Below are 23,120 nucleotides of genomic sequence, written 5' to 3' on the forward strand. Positions count from 1 at the left end.
TTTAAGTTATTGCATATCCCCTGGTAACTGTATTTTGTCAGTGGGTACTTTGGCACGCTTTCGCCCTGTTACGGGCTGGCACAATGCAGTTCTACAATGTGTTCACCTACCCCATCGTCCGGGACCAGCTAATCGCTAACACTGTGCTGGTCGCCGTGGCCACCTTAATGGTGGTTTTGCGATTTTACTCCCGACGTCTCAGAAGAAGTCAGGTCTGGTGGGATGATGCATTCTGTGTTGCGGCGATGCTCCACACATACGGCATGCTTGCAATGCAATATCACTACGCCCGCGTGGGAATGCGGCAACATGTCACCGTTCTTCCACCGGCGAATACCGTCCTGATCGCTAAGATGCTGATCATCTATCAAATTGTGTATTACAACGCGATGGTCTTGGCCAAGTTCAGCTACCTTTTCTTCTACCTCCGCATCTTTGTGACCAGGGAGTTTCGCATCCTCACCTGGGTGTGTATGGGGTGTGCAGCGGCATACTGGATTGGAAGTATGCTCCAGATTTTCTTGATCTGCACGCCTTTCGAGAAGAATTGGAGCAATGTGCCAGGTCACTGTGCCAGTCAGAATGTGGCTTTCTCAACCATTGGCGCGTTCAATCTTATCACGGACGTATTGATCATGGCATTGCCAATCCGGTTCATCTGGAAGCTGCAAATGTCTATCGGAACGAAGATGGCCTTGTATGGAATCTTTGGTCTGGGTGTATTGTGAGTCTTTCTTCTCCTCGCCTTATTCCTTTACCCGCTAATTGAATGCCTCACAGTATCTCCTCCATCACCATCATCCGAATCCGTGTCCTCACGACCGTCGACTTCAATGATCTTCCATACTCGATGACCTGGGCTGCATTCTGGAGTGTCACCGAGCCGGCTCTCGCAATTGGAAACTCGTGTGCCCCCATGCTTCGCCCTATTCTCAAGGCTGCTTGCCCGTCCTTGTTTGCCAGTGCCAAAGCTGTATACTCAACGCAGCCGGCATCGGGACCTAAGCCTATCTTGAGCAAGAATAATACGTTCGACCGGATACATGACGTGGATATTGAGTATCCACTCACACAGATGGACCAAAGGTCGGATGGGGATGAGGGGTCTTTGAATGCCCGTTCGCATGATAGTCGCTTACAGGATGGGCCGCGCCATTTTCCCAGGAGTGTAGTTGGGGATGATAAAGCACATTCATGAAAATCGAGATACCCTGTATGTACAAAAAATAATCCATTATTTCCCTCTGTGCCTTGTACTGGCTCTGAATCCGCACATTCTCCTGTACCTACTCCCACCGATGGATTCTCATTCAAGGATTTGGGGGCAATTACCGGTCAGTTGGTAGGCTTCGGCCTTTTTTTTTCGAAGGGGTGTTTTTATTCCCGATATACGAGAAGACCCACCCTGCATTTGCCGAAAGCAGGGTTGGTAAATTGACTGGCCTCCCCACTTGGTCAAGGACAAGGATACTTACTGCACGGATCCCTGCATCCCCCATTGTTCACCAAGTGCCGTATCTCCCGGTAAGTGAAGCATGTTCTTGAAGACTACACCAAAGGTTCTTGTCCTGCAAGTGGTGATTTGGGTAATCCAAGGCGTGCAAGTCAACTTCAATCCTTATACAGAGCTCTGACACGTCCCACCCTTTGATCGCCAGTCCAATACACCCTTTCTTGTCTAGTTTGGTGTCAGATTCCTGGAAGAATGAGGAGATCGTCGCAAGTGAGCTCAAACGGAAGAGAAAGTGGATAGCCAGAAACTGTCATTTCACCTCTAATTATCAATATCACGATCTCCAATTGAGTCGCGCTTCGGCCTTCCCATCAGTTGAGCCCCATCACTCGAACCGATTCTCCGATTTGCAATGATCCGCCAAGGTAAGTGCCATATTCACTTGCCCGGGGGATATGCGCCTTGTCGCACCATTACGTAACCTTGTCTCGGGGTCTGCAGTGGACCTCCTGTACGTACATGGAGGACCACAGTGGGGCGTTTGGAGACTGGCCACGTGGGAGCCCAGCCCAGTCGGTCTTGATTTGTCATGGCAACGTGCACGACGCTAAGAATAGCATCCTAAAGCCCATTGGGGTTAGTGCTCGGTTCATGGCGTGTTCAATGCAATACTGGCTTGGGCATGATCCATTTCATTGTGAGCTTTGAGGATGGATATCTTATTGTTAGAGGCAAAGGAGAAAAGCCAAATTCCAGATCGAAACAAGAAAGCCATATGGAACCGAGAAAGGAGTCCCATGAAACAATTCATCCGAATCATTAAACTTTGAATGATATGCTTGAAATGCAAATGTTGCTGCTGTAATGACCAACAAAACCAGGCTGCCAAACTCTTACAGGTAGGTTCATTCCAAAGACCGACGTTGATAGAGATGCAGGGACAAACGCGAACGCCAATACTATCACTAGGAAATGATGTCGGTTTCATGCGGACATTTGGATCTTGATAGGGAGCAATCACTTATCTCCAGTCTTTTCTCCTTTTGAATAGTAAATTTTGTCAGCTTAATAGCGTCTTTCGATTATCACAAGCTCAAGCTTCTAGATCTCATTTGCAGCTGTTCCGAAATCAATTCCTCAACTGAGCAAGTCGAATGAAGATTTGGGATACTTCGGAAAATTTGCAAGGCCAGAAAACCTTTTGAGATTTCAAGAAACTCACAGAAGATCAAGTTGAAGGTGTGGTTTCTGTGCTCTCTACACTGGGCCATTGGGTAAAAGAGCAAAGCGCCACGTAGCGGAGATTCATGTGTTGTGTCTTAGTCTTCGAGCAATTTTCAAATTAAGTTTTTCATTGGTGTAAAAATGAAGAGCCTTGAGCTGATTCAGCATGTTCAACATATATGATGACGACCAGAAAGACATTCAGACAACTCTTGCACCTTTTTCTACAGGATCGCATGGGTATTTCAAGGTTGTGGCCAATGGATTAGATAAAGCGGTTTTAAGCATATCAGATCTACGCCAATGTTGGACATCGATGTTTTTGAAAAGAAGTATTATTTGTATCTGGATTTTGCTAAATGGTAAACTTCCATGGATAAATGTTAGGTTCAAATTTTAAAACCCAAACCCCTCTATATGCAAGAACAATATGTACAACCAATAGCAAAATGCCCATGGTCTAAGAAAAACCGGTAAAAACAATCATTTGCCTCAAAAAGCAAACGCAAGTATTTGCTGAGAGTGAAACAAGTATTCTCCCCAGTATGTATATCAGTCGATCTCGGATCGGTCGATCAGGGCGCAAGCGCGTGTAATGAGAGACAAGGCCGAAAGTCTATATGAGATAAAGAGCGGCGAGATTGACATTCCAGATGATTCGATGGCGAATTAGGAAGGAAAGGCGAGGTTGATATCACCGGATTATGAATCGGATTATGTGTGTGGAGTTGGAGACGCAGATCAGGTAAAATGAGTGACGTTGTTATTATGGCTGTGCAACGGGCCATCCGTTGACGTATTTTAGTGGGCTGAAGCCAAGGAGGGCATCCTGGAGATTATGTCAGAGATTTGATGCTGTATAATGGATGCGATTGGGTGAAAGGGAAGGAAGGGAATGAAGGAGGATCGACATGGGCGGGTATCGAGATCCACAAGCCTGCCGGGATGACTTACCGCAAATGCCACGCCAATAGTTTTATTTTCTGGATCGGGATTAGAATGGTAATGTGCGCGTGGATAAGGATCTTGTACTCACGGTAGTGATAGTAGAGAAGGTCGGTGTCGCCGTTGACGAGGACGCCTTGGCCGCCCGGGGCATAGGTCTCGCCATTAGAGCCGTAGATAACGGTGCCGCCACCGTTGACCAGGTCTTTGCCGTTCTTGTCGATGAAGGGCCCACGAGGATTTTGGGACCGTCCAACGCGAATACTATATCTGTGAGAGGATTAGTATAGAAGGAACCGAGGTGGCGTGATGCAACATACTCTTTGCCAGCAGCAGGGAGCTTGTTTGCATGCAGATTGCAGCAGTTTCCATGGCTGAACCAGAGGTAATAATATCCATCGCGGTAGGAAATGAATGCTCCTTCGATGGCGTGGGGTCCAGTTGGGTCACCGCATAATGAGTTGGCGTTGCGGTTGGGAGCGCTCAGGGTATTGGGTTCGTAGGCAAGGTGACGAGCATCAGGCTGAGTAGTACTCTTAGGTGAAAGCATGTCCTTGCCAAGAGGAACTTGATAGATACCAGTCCAGTAGCTTCCGAAGGTCAGGTACGCTTCACCATTGGGCAGAACCAATGCACTAGGATCGATGGCATTTGAGACAGTGTAGGGCGACACATCGGAACCATTGCCCGTCCCAGTCTGGACAACGGCGCCGTGGTCATGCCATTTACCGGGTCCAGGGGAATTAGATGTCGCCACTCCAACAGCACTGTCACGGCAGCCAGCTTTGCTCACGCTGTAGTAGCAGTAGTAAACGCCTTCGAATTCGATGACAGTCGGTGCCCAGGGGGCAGCACGATCACCCTTGGGGATGACACTGTTGGCGTCCAGCACACTGCCAACATGCTTCCATGGACCGGCCATGGAGGGCGCGGTATGAATATAGATATGTTCACCAACATTGTACAGATAGAACTCATCACCAACCTTCAAAATAGTCGGGTCATGAGTTTTCTGGCCCGTCTGCCTGGGCGGAGGGAATTGGGAGACATCATCATCCTGAAAGTCGCTATCCTGCTCAAGATCGCGAACCTGGTTCTGGTTCAAGCCCAAACCAAGTGCGAACGAGAAGAAACAAACCAAACCTACCAAAATCAACATCTTGATCCAACGTCGAGGAATCGATAGATGCCAAAGAGACCGTAAAGACCACCCCTGTTGAGAATTCTTGACCTGTCCAGCAGGCGGCATCGCCGGCCGTGATAAGTGGCCACTCCTGACGATCATCCTGTCCGCCATGGATCTAGGCACTCATCGTTTTCAGTCGCGACGCACGGCGTGCCACCTCGGTAGGGTGGGTTTTGCGATGCGGGGACCTGTCCGAGGGGCTCGCCGTGAGGGATGCAACCTGGTCCACTCAATATCAGGCTCCACCTGTGGGTATGCGCTGCAAGGCACGGAATGCGGAGAAACCTGGAAGCTCTGCAGAAGCTAACTTCGTGACGATTTGCTACTTCCGCCGATGAATGCGGAAGGATGGCTCAATTGATTTGTTATCGTGGGACAGGCTACAGCGATCGCTGAATTATTTATGCATGTTAACGCCTTTGTGCGAGGGTGATGGCGTAGAAGCTGAATTCTTGCTAACATTCAGGGCTGTCGCTGGGCTCGACATGAACCGGTTGACACGACGCAAGGGAGTGGAAGGCATCAGTCTTTGTCTGAGGTCTGCGCTGATCGATGCAGTTCCTGTCGATCACCCACTTGAGGTGATAACTGACCAACGGGAGTGGACCTTGATGGATCCACTCAAGGAATGTCAGGAAGCGCCCTTGCCCATTCCCGTCCCAAGGATCCATGGTTCTTGGCCAGGGACTGCCGTGATAGACGACGGACCTTGAATTCTGATTTGCAAAAGGGAAGCCCTTCGATAGGTCCCAAGACATTGTTACAATATTCATGTTCACGGTGAATATGGGGTTACAGGGTTGTATCAGATGAACCCAGGTAAGACAAAGGCGTTATCGTCTACAGTCGCGTTGGGAGAACCCGAAGGAAAGGAGAAACTACAATGGAAGGACAAGATTGTGAATATGTTTGTTGTAAGCCACGGTTGGTAAACCTTGTCGGGCAAGAGCATGATCGCTAGTCAGAAAAGGAAGAATATATCAAATGCTTTCCGCCACATATGATAGAACCGAACACCATCGACGCCGTGAGGATTGGGAGTAGAAATCGAGTGTCTAGCGCGCAACGATCTTGTTAACTTCGTCATTGGCTTCTGTCCAAGTTTCGAGGTTCTTGCGAGCCCAATCCAAATGGCAGCGTGCATATGCGACCTAAACGCAATCCCGGTTAGCTGTCTGCAGGAAGTGGGGGCAAGAGAGGTCCCTACCATGTAACGCCGAAGATCGCCTTCTTTATCCTTCTGGAAGCGTCGCAGATCCTGCATTACCCCTGCACTAGCGTCTTTCACATCCTTCTCTGATACCTCCAACGCTTGCTCCAGCTGTGGATCTTGTTAGGACACAATTCAATACAGCTACTTTGCTACTCTCGGCCCACATACCTGAATGAGACTCTCCTTAGTTTTTCCGATTTGGTCCCGTCGAGTTCGTTCGGGATCTACGTCTGCAAAGCCGTGGATAGCGTGGCTGATACGACCGAAAATCTTGTTTGCGACAAATGTCCCACTGGACGATTTGCGGTGTGCTGGGGAAGGAGAAGGTGATGGCTCTGGCTTCCTGCTTCCGGTCTGGGATGCTGAGGGTGATCCAAGCGATTCTCCGTGAGTAGGTGGGAACTCGGAATCAGTAGATGCATTCGCGATGTTATCGCCCTCACTGCTCACAGTAGAGGAGGTGGACAAAGAACGCTGCGATTTAGTGCGGGATTGAGAGTCTGTGCGGTTGAGATACTGTTCGATTCGCTTGGCCTCCAGCTCGCTACGCTCAAGCGAATCCAGCAAAGTCTTCTTCTTGGCCAGCTCGTCGCGAGTCATGTCTTCTTGCACCCGTTTCAGAACCCGGTACCGTAATACACTGCGCACCACGCTAGCGAATTGTGCACTTTCCCGCATGGGTTCAGCAAAGCTCGCACTGAGTGCAGTAGACAATTCCTCAGTCGCAATATAAGATGTGTCTGCCGCTTGGCCAATGCGCTCGATTGCGGCAGCTACGGTTGGAGACTGCTCGGAGAGAGAAAATCCGTTATAACGGGCGCCAAGCTCCATCAGGTCGGCAGATAACGTTGATAGATGAGACAAGGTTCGGCGATTCACCCTCTCGATGTTTCCTTGCAGAAGTAGCTCCAGTTCGCGGGTAGAAGCTTCGAAATTCACGAAGTATGGATCCAACTCCTGTTCACTTAGATTTCTTGTTTCTGGGGGGAAGCGTCCGAGTATTTCTGGGCCCGGAATCGGCGGAGGTGGGCCTTCTGTGCTGTTTCTTGGAGATGTAGGGGATCCTGAAGCTCCTGACATTCCACCAGCCTTAAGCTTCGCAGAGGATGATGGGACTGGGAGATAGCTGTGCGCTTGGCTTGGATTTGCGGGATCAAGAGGAGGCGCTTTGAGATTATTCTTCGGAACGGATGATGCGGGGTGTGAATTTAAGACCTCGCTCTATCACAAATCAGCACTGTCCGTCTAAGATATATCGAATACTTACCCAGCTGACGTTCGGGTCCAGGAAGCGCCACCAGACTCCATCTTCCCGAATCTCTTTCATGCGGCGACATCGGTTTAGAAAGACGCCTAGCATCCGCTTCCGCAGCTCAATAATGGCTGTATCTTCTTTCGCTTTGGTAGGCTTGGCGGCATAGTCGGCCATGCTATGCTTCTCGGGGATTGGGGGCACTATCAGAGTAGGATGGAGGTTCACGAGGGTCTGTCGTAGCGACGCAAACTCGGAGTATCGCCGGCGCACTTCCAGGTCCTAATTTCATGGTGTCAGCCTTCAGCCGCATTTCCGTCTATCGGAAGTTCCAGTCCTACCGCGGTTCGGATAGTATAGACAATAAAGCTGCCTCCACCTTCGTGGTTCTTGCCAGCATCGGTGATTAGAATGGGCATTTCGGGGTTTTCGTAGAGAATCTGCTCAATCCGGCTGTCATAAACATTCTTCCGCGGGTATTGTTCGCTTGCTGCGCCATAGGCAGCTTCCTCGGGATCACTAAGGTCCTCCGGGTGAGAGATATAGTCTGGAGGGTCCAGGTTGGAATCTCGGCTAGAGGGCGGAGTCGAATCATGCTCGTAAATGGCTACCGAGGGTCAGAGACATACACTGAACCGGGGGAGGGGAGCTTACGGGGAGAGAGTACGGCGGAATGCAGCGAGTCTGCCAGATGGGCTTCATGCTGGTCAAATGCCCCATAGGGGTTGTTATCCTCGTCGTCCCACATTTTGAATCTGAATCAAGCAAAACAAGTGCGGAGTGGTGGAGGTTGGAAAGCTGTGTGCCTGGGGATCTGCGGGGGCCACAACGTCACCGACTACGGCAGATTTTAGCGACCAAAGACGAACAGCAACATGTACAGACATGTTCATGCTGCATGTACATGTATATATTAGATGAAATATGAATCAGACCTGGCTGACAGGTGATCGATCGCAGCATGGAAGTATTCATGAGTTTGAACCCCTATGTTGACTGAGAATGCACACTATGGCCAAAATTGATAACAAGTCTAGCGATAAGATATACAACCAACCAAGGCTTCCCTAGTATAACCCATTGTGTACATAATAGGTCACAGTTCGTCTTGAGACCCTGTTTTCAACCCACGGGTGTTTATATTTATAGATACTCGTTGAATATGGAAGAATCCTTCCACTATGACATTAGAAAAAGCTCAATGTAATATAATAACAATGGCCTCTGTCAAATTGATCTCCACCCGTCGATAATAATGCTCATCTTAGAAGCATCGCCCCCACACAGACGCTAGAAAGAGCACATTGTAGCTCAATCTCAGCTACCAAGGCTCATTGTTGTTAGCAGGGTGACTCTCGGGGCTGCCATCCTTGGAGTCTTTACTGAAACCTTTGGAATTCCTTGCATTCAAAGATCCCTTTTCGCTAGCAAGTTGATCATTCTGCGATGCGCCCATGCTCTCATTGTGTGAGCGGTATTTACAGTCATGCTCATCATGCCTGTGGCGGTCAATTCCAGTACCTCCATTTACACTTGAATTTGTGCTCACCCAGGTGTCAGGGTCATTTGCCCCTTCAGTCTTTTTGTTGTCATGGCCGCTCTTGGAGTTTCTGTCTTTGCCGCCATGCCGACTTCCGTTATCTGGGTTGCCCCAATCACTAACGTTGGAGCCTTTGTCATTGTTTTTGTCCCTATTTCCTCCTTGTTGACTGGTCACTTTCTTGCTAGCTTTGCTCCAGCCTGAGTTGTTGTCCTTGATTGACGCATTTTTCTTGGGGCTGTGTGTTGAACCCCTGGGCTGTTTGGCATTGTTTTCACCTTTGTCACTGTCCTTCCAACTGGATTCCTTTTTTTGATCGTCTTTGCGGTGGTTTCGCCAGGTAGAGTCCTTTCCCCGACTTCCTGCTTTTTCATCATGGTGACTGGGAGGGTGCTCTTTTTTCTGACTATGGGACAAAGCTTCCCATCCGGATCCATTTGGATGAGCTTTGTTAGCCCACTTATAGATAGCTTCCTTGGTTATAACGCCTTCCGGGGATCTGAGGGTATCAAGCCTGTTCCAGGGCTCCAATTCGAGTTGTGGGCGACTGTTGCTTCGATACCGATTCCTCCTATCACCGTTATAAAAGTCATAATTGGGGGAAATGATTGCCCTCCCTGGAGAGTAGCGAGTGACTCTTGGGCGTTCGCCTGGCTTTGCCTCCTCGACAATCAAGTAAGCTGGGTTGCGGAGTCGTTCCTCGCGAGGTTGACTACGAGTTCGTGCTCGTGACCAGCCTCTGCTGGTGTATCGAGGGACCTGGGGAGGCATTTGTCGTTCAATGTCATGTGGAGCACGGTCTCCTTGACGCCGACGTGCTCGGCCGACTCTTCTTTGCCCTGGTGCCATCGCTTTGCTAAACAGGACACCAACTTTTACATGATGTGAGTACCAGCAATAGCTCAGAAACCCCAAAATCACCACGATGAGAAAAACACAGATCAAAACTGTGATGAGTATGTTTGGCTGCATTGTAGAAGAAGGGAATGAAGAATAGCTGTGATGTTATCGAATCGACGAAAATCTGTCCAGACTGAGGTGCTGAGTTGTTTGCAATGACCCGACTCGAATTGAAGTTTTCTGGACTGTGAAAGGCTTAAGGAGAGAAATCATAGGATGGACATAGGGGTTAAGGGAATGAAAAGGTCATAAAATTTGCGGTGGAGTTTGTGAGAAGGAGTTTGTAACCGTGAAGATATGAACGGAAGCAAGAAGAAAAGCAAAAGGTTCAAAGAAACGTTGATCTGGAAACCTGCGCAGAACGAACAGGCTGGAATTTATTTCAAATGCTTTTGTCTCATCTATACATAAACTGATTTTTAAGAGCTCGACTTCAACCCAGACTGGATTCTCGAAAGCCAGTCATCATGTACCGAGGCACCTCGACCAGCATCGAGCAGCAATTGGAGCTGCTTCTTCAATATACTAGGATTGACATCCAGGTACTGTGGAGCCGTAAACCCATCGGATGCAAGTGCGGAAGAAATACTTATGATGCGAACTCCCAGAGTGAATGACTCGGGTTTCGAAATCCAACCAAGAAGTCCATCCTGACCAGCTTCCTGAGTGACCCGCTTTGTGAGGTACTCCAACCCTTCAGAGACCCAGTTGGAGAATTGTCGGACTAGAGTCTCGGGGTAGGCACCCTTACGAAGATGCAAAAGTGCTTTTGACCATACGTCAATCTCCCTCACATCGTCAATAAATAGGTTTTGCTTCTCCTCCACAAACAAGACAGTACTCTCTTGGCAATATTCGGTAACGAGATCTGCCACTGAAACCAGATGAGCTTGCTCATCGGAACCACTGATACGCTGACTTTGACCGGTGAGGTAGCGAATAACTCGTCTGGCCAACTGTGGAGAATCAGAGTAGTGATCGGCAATGAAAGTTGCAAGAAGTGAGCTGGCATTCAAGGGTCCAAGCGCAACTGCAGTGCGAGGTGAAACAGACGAGTATGACAGTACGTATGATGCAGTTGATGCGGCAACATCTCGAAGCTCTTCGTCGTCATCGTTTAGCAGATCATACAAAATCAAGTAGATATCCAGTAAAGGACCGTCAACCCGAGGTGAACTATCAGTCGGCCGGAGACCAAGCGAAAAGCTTTGGATAGACATCACAGCGGCATAACGGGTTGTGAATTCCTAGGTCACTATGTTAATTCATTTTCTCATCAAATAAATGAAGGTGGCTTACAGTTTCTTCGCTGAGAGCCGACCGCAATTTGATAGCCCAGCTATCGAGAGTAGACTTGAATGCAGACATGTTTTGATCTCCACTCGAAACGACTTGGGCAGCAAGAAGACAGCCTTGTAGGCGAAGCTCTGCATCTGTAGCCTGTCGGTTCCATTCTTCAATAGCCAGATCAGGTCTGAACCTTTGCATCAGCTCACCACAAGGGGGTGCCAGCTCTGTAATTAACTTCACTTGGGAACTTAATAAATGCTCAAGTATAGAGGCGAGGTTTGAAGCAGCGACTGTTTTCACGTCGGGTGTGTAGTCACCAAGAATGACAGACGAATAGAGATCAACCAAAGGCCTATGGTAAATTCCTTTCTCGCCAAGTGTTTCTTGGACCCGCTCAAGGATCCAATTGGCAGCATCGGCATCGAAGGCCGCGACTCCATTGAAAAAAGACGAAATTGAACTCCAATCCCGAGAAGCAAAAGATTTCGAAATTGTACACCAGGTAAGAGCTCTTCTGAAAAGAGAAGAAGCTCGAGTGCCGCTCTGCAAATTCCAACCTGTTTGCGAGGCGTCGAAAACGTCATTCAGTACTCCATTGAGATCGTGTTCTTCAAACACACTCGTGAGGAAAGAGACCATGCGCTCTTCAATATCAGCCTTGACACCACGCTCCAAGGTATCATTCAGAATCTCGACCAGTGCTGTTACAACGAAAGGAGATTTGGCCAGTGGGAAAATCGTTGCCAAAACATGACGAATAGTTACTAGGAGCTCATCCAGCTGGGAAGACCAAAACACATCGGTACTGGCCGCAAAGCGGCGAAGTGAGTACTGGATACAGAGAACTGTTCCATGCAAATAATTCTCAGTAACCTCACCTTTCAAAAGACCAACCAGATCGCATGAATCCTTGAGAATATTGGTTCGAGTTAACAATGATGCGTAGACACGAGCTGCATGCTCTCTGATAGCCCAAACGGGGCTCTTGAAATGCTCAAGAACCAGCCCTCGTAACAGGGTATCGTCATCATCAAATGTTGGAACCTTCTCTCCAATCAATTCGAGGGCAGGGAAAATGCGCTCAGTTACAATGTCTGTCCCTTCGACTATGGTTCCTGCAGTTGGCGCAAGAAGGCTGGATAGTAATTCAAGCAATCCAGGATACTTGGGAAACGAGATTTTAGATCCAGGTTCAGAACCCGAAATGCCACCAAAACCAGCTCCCGTGCCGAGTACAAAGCGACACATCCGAACCAACAGAGCGCGGAACAGCATCAGTCCGGAGTTGCGAAGATTCCAACTGAAATTTGTTAGCTGACACATGTAACCGTAGCTTCAGAAGAAGCACTTACATTGGGGAGCCAATTCTCTCGGCAGAAAGAGTCAGTGCTGGCATGATGAAAGCCTCAGTATGGGGCCCAAGCTTGTTGTTGACGAATATATCCTTCAAGCAGTTCATTGCGTGAACTTGCGGCAGTTTCAAGTACTGCTGATCCTTATCGTAATCCACAGGAAGGCGCGAGATTTCGTAGAGCTCATTAAATGCCTGCTTGAAGAATGGTGTTCCGGGGCTGGAGCAAAGAACGCCAGTTACCAAGGCAGGCAAACCAGCAGATCTACGAGTGAGCTTTGCAGCGGACTCAAAAATGGTCGATTTGGCTTCTTGATACCAAAGGACTGGGAGCTCCTGAATGGATGCGTCTTTGGAGTCAGTGCATCGCTGGCAACAGGTGGCAAATGTCGTGGACACGGTGGAGAATGCACCCCTGTGACGGAGCTCAGCCAGTTGAGTGAAGCTAACTCGGCCGACATTCTCAAAGTCAGCTCGCTGAAGGCCCTGATCACCCGCCGGTCCATAGGTCAAATTGGTCATAGTGGCATGCAACAAGAGACTCGATTCTCGTAAGGATCTCCAGGAATAGGACAGAATGTCCTTTGGTCCGACTTCAAAATCTTCGAGGGGCTGATCGGAATGACCTTCTGGGGAGTCAATGCAGAGTACAGGCTTCACCTCCTGCCAAACACTATCGCAGATCGACACAATTCTGTCATGGACAGACTTCCAGGTAGATGGATTGGAGTCCACTGAAACATGGGAATAAAAGTCAGGAACGAGAATGATACAACGAAGCCCAGACATGTATCCGTGAAGGGGAGCTTGTTGCATAGCAGAGTTGAACAAACCCTTAGGAGACGAAAGGCGTTCTTCAAGTCGAGTCAGGATTGTGTCAACTACTGTGTATTTGGTTGCCCACCAATCATTGGTAGTCTCAGACGCAGCTTGCGACGGAGCCGCGGAGAAAAATATATGGTAGAGACGGGCAACTGTATCTGCATGGTCTGCGCGGCTTGTCTTGCTTGCAAGACTTTCCGCTCTAGCAAGAGCGTCTGTTAAGCGCATTCCCACTGGGCCCGCATTATCCGAAAGGCCTCCGATGAGAATATCGGAAGGAAACAGGTTGATAATCAAGAGTGATGTTTGTCGAACCTCCTCGAACGGATCCAGAAGAAGATCTACCAGCAATCTGAGAAGACGAGAATTAAAGACTTCCAAGTGGACATTCCAGCGCGTTTGGACTTCGGATTTGATAAGGTTGGGAGTTGTTCGTCCGTCAAGGCCAGACTCCAGTAGTAGCTTTAGAGCCTTCAATGCTGTAATGTGGCGAGGGTAGGATGCTGTGACACAAAGATCACTCTGAACGAATTTAACGTAGTCACTAAGGAAGCTCTTCGTCTCAGAATCACTCCCAGGCGAAGTTGTGGGCCCGTTGCCAGCTTTCGCCTTTGGTGCCGCCGAAACTCCCTCTTCTGTCAGGATGCCACTCTTCAAACGAATAATGAACTTCCGGGTGAGACTCATAATCTCTCCTCTGCTGAAGGCGTCAGAGTCCGCATGCATAGACGGCAGTCCCCTCAGGATAGCACTGGTGGCAGCCTTTGTGAATGGCTTCGATGTTGAGAATGCCGTAATGAGTAGGGACAAGGCTGCCACGCGGATGGTCGGGTCTCGGTGGAGTAAGAAACTACCGATAACCTCACTCTTCAAGACCAAATTGTGAGGGCTGGCCTTTTTGGAGGCGTCATCTAAAAATATTAGAATATACCTTTATATTGTAAAGAGCTTGCCAAATCAAACTTACAGTCATCATGAACTAAGTTAACCTTCTTTCCCACTTGCAGAGAGACAAAAAGAAGCATATATTCTGACTGTGATCCTTCGGTCATATCACCAGCCATGAGGCTGCGCAAAGGAAGAGTTTCAACGAAAGGCAAAAAGCCAGCCGGATCAGTGTTGAAAATTGGCTCCATGATTTGGATTGAGAGGACTTCCACAGAGTCTAGGTTCTGTAGCAACATATGTCTCGCAGGGTGAATCCAGATTCTTGACATCTGTTTATCTGGGCTTTCTGCCTTTAGCTTTTGCAGGAAAGCAGCCAAGATATTACCCGAAGTTCCAGCCATGCCGCGGTTGTTGGTTTGGGTCAAAAGACCAAGTACGAGGATTCTTCCTGCCACTTCCTCGGATGGCTCGCTTGACATCACTGTAGAATCAGACACTCCAGGATAGATAGCATCCTGGTCCTTCTTGAAAAACGGAACCCATTGATCCCGAGAATCCAAAAGCCAGCTTCGTACCAAGGGAATCAATTCGGATGGGGAGATGGCACCCTTTCGGATGAACATCTCTAAGCACACGAGGGAGCCCTTTAATCGCGAGCGTGGTTCACCCAGGATAATGCAAGGAAGAATTGACTGCACAACGGCATTTTGTACCATGATTCTAGTTTCTCCCTTGTAATGCTTGACCAAGATGGTCGTGAGAGAGGCCAACAGCTGCTTCAGTGGCTTGGGCCTAACGTCCTCATATCTAGTCATGAAGACGTCGAAGACAGCCAGCCATACTTCTGGTGACAAAGCAAGTTGCTTGGTTTCTTTAATTGGAGAATTTGCAGCTGCATCAAGGAAGGCAGATGCCGCATTGCATGCAGCGGTTGTATGCAGGTGGTCAAGAGACGGCGATGATAGTGTCTTGCTCAATGACTGCCACACTCGGTTTACTTTCCTTTTTGTAGTCAGTATCAATAATGGAAAGACATAGCAGACATGATGAATTATCAACTCACTCCTGATCATCACATGATAGGGTAAATTTGATCAATGGGCCTTTGGCGATATCTCTTAGTGTCTTTTCAGACAAAATTTGTATATTTTGTGCGATGACCTCCATGCTTGCAGCTGAAGGGAATTGCACCCCGCGGGACGAGTCGCTGTTCATGGCTATCAAGAAAACCAATACAGCACGTTCTGGACCCGTATGAATCAATTAGAATGGATAGCAAATTCCTAAAAGATCGTGAAGATCCCCGCGGTGGCCTCAGGCACTAATTTCTTTTATCAGTTTTATCGTGTGTTTCCTCATTAGGGTTAGCTCCGGCACCACTATATATCCGAACCCCGAGAGCCGCAGATCACGGGACCGAAGTTTTTGCTGGCGCGAGAACAGTGGAGCTGCGTGATTCAAGGGAACGTCGACATCTCTTTCTTCATCCTGTATTTTAGTAATCTTATCGACCTCCCTCCCCCCCCTTCATCATGGCTATCTGGGACTCCATCAGTGGTCGCAAGCAAGATCAGGCTCCCGCTTTCGACCCATCGACCACGCAAGATGCGACTGCGTTCCTTTCCGAGATCGCCATTCCCGATCCCTCAGGACTCCATCCCCTGGCTGGCCTGAACCAGGACACCCTCGATTATCTCTCCCTTGAAGACACCGCCCTTGATGAAACCCCCGGTTCCCGCTCAGTTTTGCCCTCTCGCGGCTGGTCCGACGACCTCTGCTACGGTGCTGGCACCACATACCTGGCTGCGCTAACTATCGGAGGTGCATGGGGTTTGGCCGAGGGATTGAACAAGACACCGGCGACCGCCCCTCCAAAGATTCGTCTGAACGGTGTGCTTAACTCGATTACCCGCCGTGGTCCGTTCCTCGGTAACTCCGCCGGTGTTGTCGCGATGGTTTACAACGGGTTCAACTCGGCAATTGGTTACGCGCGTGGCAAGCACGATGCGTCGAACAGTGTCGTCGCGGGTGCATTGAGTGGAATGCTGTTTAAGAGTACTCGCGGCTTGAAGCCCATGATGATCTCTGGCGGTATTGTCGCTTCCATTGCTGGCACTTGGACCGTACGTTTTTCCTGTTTGGCGATCTTGATATGAATTCCGCTAACTCCCGACAGGTGGCACGCAAGGCCTTCTTCTAAATCTAAAATTCCCGGGCATATTGTCTTTTCCTCCCATGATCCCCTGGTGAACCGACCTCTCATACCCTTTCCGGTCTCCAACGACACTGGCGGTGGTTTATAACCCCACACCTCCTGTCTCTCCACCCGCGATGTATTACAACGGCTTTTGTTTCTTTATTTTATTTCTCCATTACGGATCTCTCTTCACTCCGGCGCTCAAAGCATCCATATTTCGCATTTCTGCGTGGGTTGGGAAACGGGGTGTGCAAATGGGTTTGTACTTTTACTGCTTCTGTCCGTGTACATAGATGAGTTTACTCCATAATTTGGGACTTATTGACTCAGACAATCCTTAGATGTCTTGTCAGGTATCCTTAATGCTGCGAGTGACTTTCAATAGAGAAACTGTTACGCATTTAAATCGATCTCCCCAAGCAGATAACATTGGCGACTAAATAACAAAGTATGGGTAAGGAGGTTGGATCCAATACCGCAGCAAAGAAGAGAAGAAAGGAACCACTGGATAGCAATTGTCTTTAAACGAAGGCCCATACCGATCAACACTAATCACCGACTATGATGCAGCATAGCCGCCTTTCATATCAATACCATGCCGATTGTCGCTTCAAAGGAAAAGACCCACGGCAGATCCAGCCAGCAGGATACCAACAACGCCAATGGCAGACTTCGAGAGAGGACGAGAGACAACGACTCCGGCAGAGGTCGAAGTCGAAGTCGAAGTAGCCCCACTCGAGGTGCCAGAGGCCGTCGAGTCTGCCCCAGTCGTGGTGGCACCGAGAGTCACGATTCCAGTGCCGGTAGCGGTAGCAGTCGCAGTAGCCGTAGCATTGGCATTGGTGTTGCACCAGAAATCACCAGCCTCCGAAGCCTTCTCCAGGCACTCAGCAAGAGTACCAACGGTTTGTCCCTGCGCCAGGCAGTAGTAGTCACAGTCATCGTACTCGACGACAGGTGCTTCGCCACAGCAGCTGGTCATGATTGACGAGAAATTGCTCTTCATCGGCATTGCGCATGCGGCATCGTGCACCGGGATATCGTATAACTTGGCATAGCAGCTGGAGGTGGCCGAGGCCAAGGTGGTGGTCGAGGAGGTGGTGGTTGACATGTTCGTTGTTTGGGAGGGTTTTCACGGGAGGTAGGTAATGAAGTTGAACGAGCGGACTGAAGTATACACTTCTTGAATTGGTTTCAGCTGAACGAGGTTGCTGGCTGTGAGATTTAAACCGAGTCGGCGTCTTTATATCATCGATGGCTTATTTTTGGACAAAAACACTATATCCTTTATTGCTTGGCAATTTCCACCTAGTGCTCCTCTACCAACAGATGTATTGGGGCTGAGGGTCAATGAACCGGGAGTTAGTCTTCTATTTGGTCTCTAGTTGCATGTAGGCCCACTAAAGGCCAATTGCCTGGTCCGTTTTGGACCTGTAAAGTGCCGATGCTGACGACTCTGTCTTAAGCTCGGGGCACTATAATGCTAGCCGATGTGGATATTGCTTCCGACTTGATAAATCATTGTGCCCTGCGTTTTTCCACATCTCACTGAGATATTCAGGGTCTTGGCTTACCCACTTGCTGTGGCTTCATGCAAATATTGTGACGCGTCTTCACCATGTCACTTTGATAATCACCTATCTAGACTGAGGTCTTTCAGATATTGTCAACCGCGTGATCCGGTTGGTCAAGCACAGCTTCTTGGAATGGGACAAATGCCTAAACAGTGAAGGCGTGGGTAAATCTATAACACTGCCGTGGGGCCATACGAGAGCACAATATGGCTCGAACGGCCTTTAATTGATCCAATGTGATGTTGTAATGGGACTTTTAATCATGCGATTTATTGAAATTGAAAAGCTGGATTCATGCTGTTATCCTTGTTCTAATGTTCAAGAGGCCGCGGGCAACTAACCTTTCCAGTCTCCGACTGACCTAACTAAGGAGCTATACGGTTTTTCGTTCCATTAATAGTGACAGCAAGAGATTCAACTTTGTACCGAGTTCCGTCGGGTTGTTCCGATTTATCTTTACCCGGCCCCTAGCAGAGCAGCCAGCAATAAGCATATAAGTGGATCGTGTTTGTGGCTTGGGCGATCACCCTTGTTATCGGAGTACCTGATACAGAGACCGGCTTGCCGGCCCCGGCTCTGGTGGACACAGTGCATGGTAAAAGGCCATGAGCCCTCTGGTTTCAATATTATGCTCGAGCTCATTATAATTACAATTTAGAGAAATAGCATCTTTCACACCATATTTAGAGAGATAAATTGGTTCAGCTCGTTGTGGGCGAGCAGATTTTGTCAAGGGCTTTTTTGATGTGGACCCTGCCGGAGTAATTTATACCAGGCCACGGCCGGGTCTGACAAGGGTCATGATATAATTAGACACAAACTTGAATTACAGTATGTCACTGGCTCCCATGCCTGGTCATAAATGATTGTCTATATGGACATTGGAGGCATGAGAATTAATTGTCGAAAATGAAAAAGGCAGACCTCTGATTTGTCTGCTCAAGTTAGTTTTGCATTGTTTAACGATCCAAATGAAGATACTGTTGAACAGCGTCCAGAGCTCTTCAGCACGTTGATCTCATCCTTCCTTGAGACCTTACCTCGCCATCTTGTTGCCCTCTTGCCCTCTTTTAACTCCATCTTGCACGGGGTGAGCCCAATCTAATGGCTAGCACTTTTCACAGTCTTCTCCGATACAAAGTCCTGACATGTATGCCCATTCGAATAGGCGCTTTGAATCAGAATATTAAGGATGGTATTGGCACAGCTCTGGTAAATATAAGTTTTTACAAAAAAGGAAGGAACAAAGAAAGAAAAGTAATCGTGAAATGAAATCGTCGATGTGCCTCCATTGAGCCTATTAAATACTTCGCTTTCTTATCTATGAGTAATAGTAAGCAATATGAGCAAAGATAACCTTGCCATGATCACTTCAGTTCAAAAATGGTGGAAAACTCTCCAGAGGCTCTGGTCAAGAGGCTCTGGTCATCCACGCCGTCTTATTGGGTCGCTTGACCTCTCACGGCCCTCCAATGGAGATCTTGTTGCAATCTCAATAAAACTTTTAGGACACAGACCACTACTGATGGTTATGCTGCGCTTTATCTCGACTTTAGCGGAAAGGCGTTCAAGAACTGTGTAATCCGGGTCATTGCAGGAGTGGTGTACAGAATCATCGGAAAGCATGACAGAAACATTACCTGCGTTGACTATCGATGGAAATTATGGGCGCCCAATATTTGGCTGACATACACGATGGAGTAGCGTCTAACTATTGACTGGAAGGCCTACCATATGTGACCTTAAGGATACTTGGAGCGAGATGAGGTGTACTTGAAATAAATTCAGGTGACTTTGAAGTGGAGCGAATAGAAGCAAAGTGAGAGGAGACTCCTGGATAAGATGAGGCATCTGTGACGATTATCTGTACTCTATGTTCGAAGACAGGCCAGTTTCGAATTTTGTTCGCCTCGAGTGCCGTCAAAAGCATAAATTTTAACTGCAACAATAGAGAACCCACATATCAGGTACAAAATCACAGTCACAAATGGAAACATCAACTTCAGATTAGAAAAGCGAGTACAGTGACTAAACCTCAATTGCCGATGCGGGAGCCAGATACGACCAACTTTGATCCCGCTTCAACACCCCAATATTCCCCTCCATCGAACCTGGGAATGACCGAAAGATCACCGACCGCGAGAACCCCAAAATCCCGCACTAAGACATTTACGGGATGCTGGACCTGTCGGGCCCGCAGAGTAAAATGCGACGATGAGAAACCACACTGCCGTCGTTGTCGCCGTAGCGGCTGGCAGTGTCAGGGGTATGGCATGCGTCTAGGATGGTCTGAAACTGCAGGCAGTCGGTCTCATCGTCGTCAATTATGTACATCGACCCCACCGTCCACCATGGACTTGTCTTCTGCCGCGGTGACGGCTCTTTTGGCGGAGCTAGATGAATGCTCCGGCGACGGCAGTGCCCAGCAACGGGGACCTTTTTCGGTGTTCTCCACCTCTAGTCCTGAATCCGAAGACCCCAACACCTTGGTTACACTCGACTCAAAAAAATTGTCTTCGCCAGTGATCGAGAGCAGAGACGAGCCAGCAGCCGAGCATTCTCTTGCAGGTTCGCTCGATTCAAACACATCAACGGCTAGCCCCGAGGAAGCGAATCAATTTGTCTCGGTGCCCGGAAATGAGCTCCCGCGCATTACTCCCCAGTCGCCGCAACCTTCGAGTCTTGAAACATCACCAGCACCTTCACCTGTGCCGCCCGAGAACGTCGAACAAGCTTATCATGCCACAGCTCTTGTTTCATATGGGAATCGACACACTAATATAGATATTGGCTCTGACACGAGCAGATACAAGGCCACTTCCATGTCATGTACACTTCCTCCTATCGCATCTCTGGGCCCCTCACAGCTTTCAAGACCGGAGACTGAACTGGTCCACCATTGGGTGGTCTTTCTGAGCGGTAATATGATCCTAATTGATACCCCTGATAATCCCTGTCGGACAGTGTTCATGCCAATGGCTTTGAAAGCCTTCGAAAGTTCTACGACAGAATCTAATATTCATCTTTCTATCTTTCACGCCATTTGTGCATCATCGGCCTTCAGCTTATTCCATCTTCGACGCGACCCTCGATACCAGTCCCTCGCAATGAATCATGACCAACTTGCGTTGCGACACCTAAGGGAAAACCTTCAACGAGCAAAACGTCTCGACGAGCCGACACTGGCTGCCATCCTCACATGCATAACCGCCGAAGCAATGTCCGGACGACGGAGTCGATGGAGAGCGCATGTTGCTGGCGGACTTGGTCTTTTGGAAAACGAGATTCACGACGGCTGGATACGGAGCCCAACGGCGTCTCGTTTGCTTCAAAGCTACTTGTCTCTTTCATCGCTTTGCAGCTTGCCTATGTCCACACATATGATGTCGCTTCTTGATGGACCACCCGAATTGCGTCACTATCTCGAGCGGTCGCATGGTGTCACACCACTTTTGGTGCAATGCCTGGCACGGATTACAGCAATCATTGATTCGAACACCTTGATCTCCACAGAGGAATTGGATCGTTTAGAGTTGCAGCTCTACCTCAAATTTCCTTCTCCCTCGGGGCCGGATGGCCCTGGCTCCATTATCATTCAGCATGCCCTGAACTCATTTTATTATGCCTCCATCATATTCTTTCGACGAACACTACGACATGCGGCTTTGAGTGAAGTCCAGGACATGGTTGAGAAGGCTATACAAGACTTGGAGGCAGTTGATACTTTAACCCACGATAGGAACGGGGGTTGTGCCTACAACTGGGCCAGTTTCGTTGTGGCAGCGGAATGCCAGAGGCCGGATCTGCAAGCCAGGATGATGGCTTACTTTGGTCGCAAAAGTCGTCATGGCATCCAGAGTATCAATATTCTGAGTGAAATCGTGAAGACTCTATGGCATCGGCGAGAGCAGGCTGGGCCGTATAGAGATATTCATTGGCAAGAGATTGCCAAAGAAGCTGATTTTGATATTATGATTGTATAATTATAACTGGCATCAATTTGAACAACAACATACATGTTATATGCAAAAATGGCTGTTTCTATGTGTGCGCAATATCTAAACGGTATACCCTCCATCAACCACCAGGGCCGCACCGCACATGTAGCTGCTCATTGAGGATGAGAGGAAAAGCAGCACATCAGATATCTCTTCCACATGTGCTGGACGCCCAATAGGTGTCATCTCGAACTGAGGATTCATTGATCCGGATTTGATCTGCTCGCCGATAATAGGCGTGTCAACGAATCCTGGACAAATGGCATTGATGCGAATTCCTTCTCGGGCATACGCCTTGGCATCCTACAAATTATTAGCGAAGCCTACTGCGAGAAGACAGCCTTGACTATACCATTTTTGTGACACCGACCACCGCTATTCCTGTCAGCATAATTTGAGCATTGGGTGCATCGCCACGTACCGTGTTTGGCTGCCGTATAGTGCGGGATACTGAAAGGTCCTGGAGGACCGCCGACCCCGAACATCGACGAGACATTAACAATAACACCACGACCCTCGCGGACACCACGCGATCTAAAATATTTCAGTGATTTTCAGTTTTCGCCCAGCATATAGTGGCAACATACTCTTGCTTCAACATCTGCCGGATCAGAGCTCTTTGACAAATCCACACCCCGGTTTGGTTGACATCAATTACCTTCTGCCACTCCATCAGGGACATCAAATGAGTTGGAGTCGGCGTGCCGCTGATACCAGCACAGTTGATACCGATTTCGATACTACCAAATTGATTCACTACATTGGTTACAACTGCCTCGACAGATGTTTCATCTGCGACATTGACTTCAAAAATCTCAATAGTGACAAGTGGAAACTGAGCCCGAATTTCATCACGAGTTGCTTGCAGTATTGATAGATTCAAATCAAGCAGAGCCAATGTGCTGATACCATTCTGCGCGAAGACGATTGCAGTGCTCTTGCCAATACCTATCTTGGATTAATTTGTATGCCTCCAACTGCGACGGTGGAACTCATACCCGATGCCCCGCCGGTGATGAAAGCCGTTCCCTTGACCATGGACGCCATTTTTGCGATTCGATACAACTGAGTTTTAATCTATTGATATCACAGCGCTGTAGTGGATGCTTTTAATACCGATTTGACGGAATGATTACAGCCGTGCTTCGATGATATCTGGTCCATTGCTGGCTCTCTACCCCATTCTCGGATACGGAGACAGTCCGTTCCGACCTAAATCAGTGCTCCCATGGTCCAATGGAAGGACCTCCTGCATTGGGGGCATTGGCGGTACGAAACGGCGGACAA

The 23,120-nt window shown here is 48.6% G+C and overlaps 9 protein-coding genes across 9 annotated transcripts; 3 read left to right on the forward strand and 6 right to left on the reverse strand.

The window, feature by feature from the left end:
- Positions 1–83: 83 nt before the first annotated feature.
- Positions 84–1,198, forward strand: N7484_009113 (uncharacterized protein; the record flags this gene model as incomplete). The annotated part of the gene is made up of 2 exons (XM_057119500.1): positions 84–724; positions 781–1,198. 2 exons carry the CDS (start codon positions 84–86, stop codon positions 1,196–1,198), a joined length of 1,059 nt encoding a protein of 352 aa, XP_056969055.1.
- Positions 1,199–3,443: 2,245 nt separating this feature from the next.
- N7484_009114 (putative endo-arabinanase) lies at positions 3,444–4,781 on the reverse strand (the record flags this gene model as incomplete). Its single annotated transcript, XM_057119501.1, has 4 exons — positions 3,444–3,506; positions 3,632–3,660; positions 3,714–3,892; positions 3,943–4,781. The coding sequence occupies 4 exons, from the start codon at positions 4,779–4,781 to the stop codon at positions 3,444–3,446; spliced, it is 1,110 nt and encodes a 369-aa protein (XP_056969056.1).
- Positions 4,782–5,863: 1,082 nt separating this feature from the next.
- Positions 5,864–8,021, reverse strand: N7484_009115 (PX and BAR domain-containing protein; the record flags this gene model as incomplete). Its single annotated transcript, XM_057119502.1, has 6 exons — positions 5,864–5,959; positions 6,016–6,129; positions 6,190–7,242; positions 7,289–7,555; positions 7,615–7,880; positions 7,928–8,021. The coding sequence occupies 6 exons, from the start codon at positions 8,019–8,021 to the stop codon at positions 5,864–5,866; spliced, it is 1,890 nt and encodes a 629-aa protein (XP_056969057.1).
- Positions 8,022–8,594: 573 nt separating this feature from the next.
- Positions 8,595–9,584, reverse strand: N7484_009116 (uncharacterized protein; the record flags this gene model as incomplete). Its single annotated transcript, XM_057119503.1, has 1 exon — positions 8,595–9,584. The coding sequence occupies one exon, from the start codon at positions 9,582–9,584 to the stop codon at positions 8,595–8,597; it is 990 nt and encodes a 329-aa protein (XP_056969058.1).
- A 548-nt stretch (positions 9,585–10,132) lies between these two features.
- On the reverse strand, positions 10,133–15,279 carry N7484_009117 (Armadillo-like helical; the record flags this gene model as incomplete). Its single annotated transcript, XM_057119504.1, has 5 exons — positions 10,133–10,960; positions 11,013–12,303; positions 12,356–14,087; positions 14,144–15,066; positions 15,128–15,279. 5 exons carry the CDS (start codon positions 15,277–15,279, stop codon positions 10,133–10,135), a joined length of 4,926 nt encoding a protein of 1,641 aa, XP_056969059.1.
- Positions 15,280–15,596: 317 nt separating this feature from the next.
- N7484_009118 (protein transporter TIM23) lies at positions 15,597–16,264 on the forward strand (the record flags this gene model as incomplete). The annotated part of the gene is made up of 2 exons (XM_057119505.1): positions 15,597–16,187; positions 16,241–16,264. 2 exons carry the CDS (start codon positions 15,597–15,599, stop codon positions 16,262–16,264), a joined length of 615 nt encoding a protein of 204 aa, XP_056969060.1.
- Positions 16,265–16,871: 607 nt separating this feature from the next.
- On the reverse strand, positions 16,872–17,372 carry N7484_009119 (uncharacterized protein; the record flags this gene model as incomplete). The annotated part of the gene is made up of 1 exon (XM_057119506.1): positions 16,872–17,372. One exon carries the CDS (start codon positions 17,370–17,372, stop codon positions 16,872–16,874), a length of 501 nt encoding a protein of 166 aa, XP_056969061.1.
- Positions 17,373–20,186: 2,814 nt separating this feature from the next.
- On the forward strand, positions 20,187–21,818 carry N7484_009120 (uncharacterized protein; the record flags this gene model as incomplete). The annotated part of the gene is made up of 1 exon (XM_057119507.1): positions 20,187–21,818. The coding sequence occupies one exon, from the start codon at positions 20,187–20,189 to the stop codon at positions 21,816–21,818; it is 1,632 nt and encodes a 543-aa protein (XP_056969062.1).
- A 75-nt stretch (positions 21,819–21,893) lies between these two features.
- Positions 21,894–22,880, reverse strand: N7484_009121 (SDR family NAD(P)-dependent oxidoreductase; the record flags this gene model as incomplete). Its single annotated transcript, XM_057119508.1, has 5 exons — positions 21,894–22,136; positions 22,186–22,208; positions 22,255–22,367; positions 22,421–22,781; positions 22,832–22,880. The coding sequence occupies 5 exons, from the start codon at positions 22,878–22,880 to the stop codon at positions 21,894–21,896; spliced, it is 789 nt and encodes a 262-aa protein (XP_056969063.1).
- Between the last annotated feature and the right edge of the window lie 240 nt (positions 22,881–23,120).

Source organism: Penicillium longicatenatum (genome assembly GCF_028827895.1).
Source record: "Penicillium longicatenatum strain IBT 33135 chromosome Unknown contig_6_segment0_segment0, whole genome shotgun sequence".
Classification (NCBI taxonomy): domain Eukaryota; kingdom Fungi; phylum Ascomycota; class Eurotiomycetes; order Eurotiales; family Aspergillaceae; genus Penicillium; species Penicillium longicatenatum.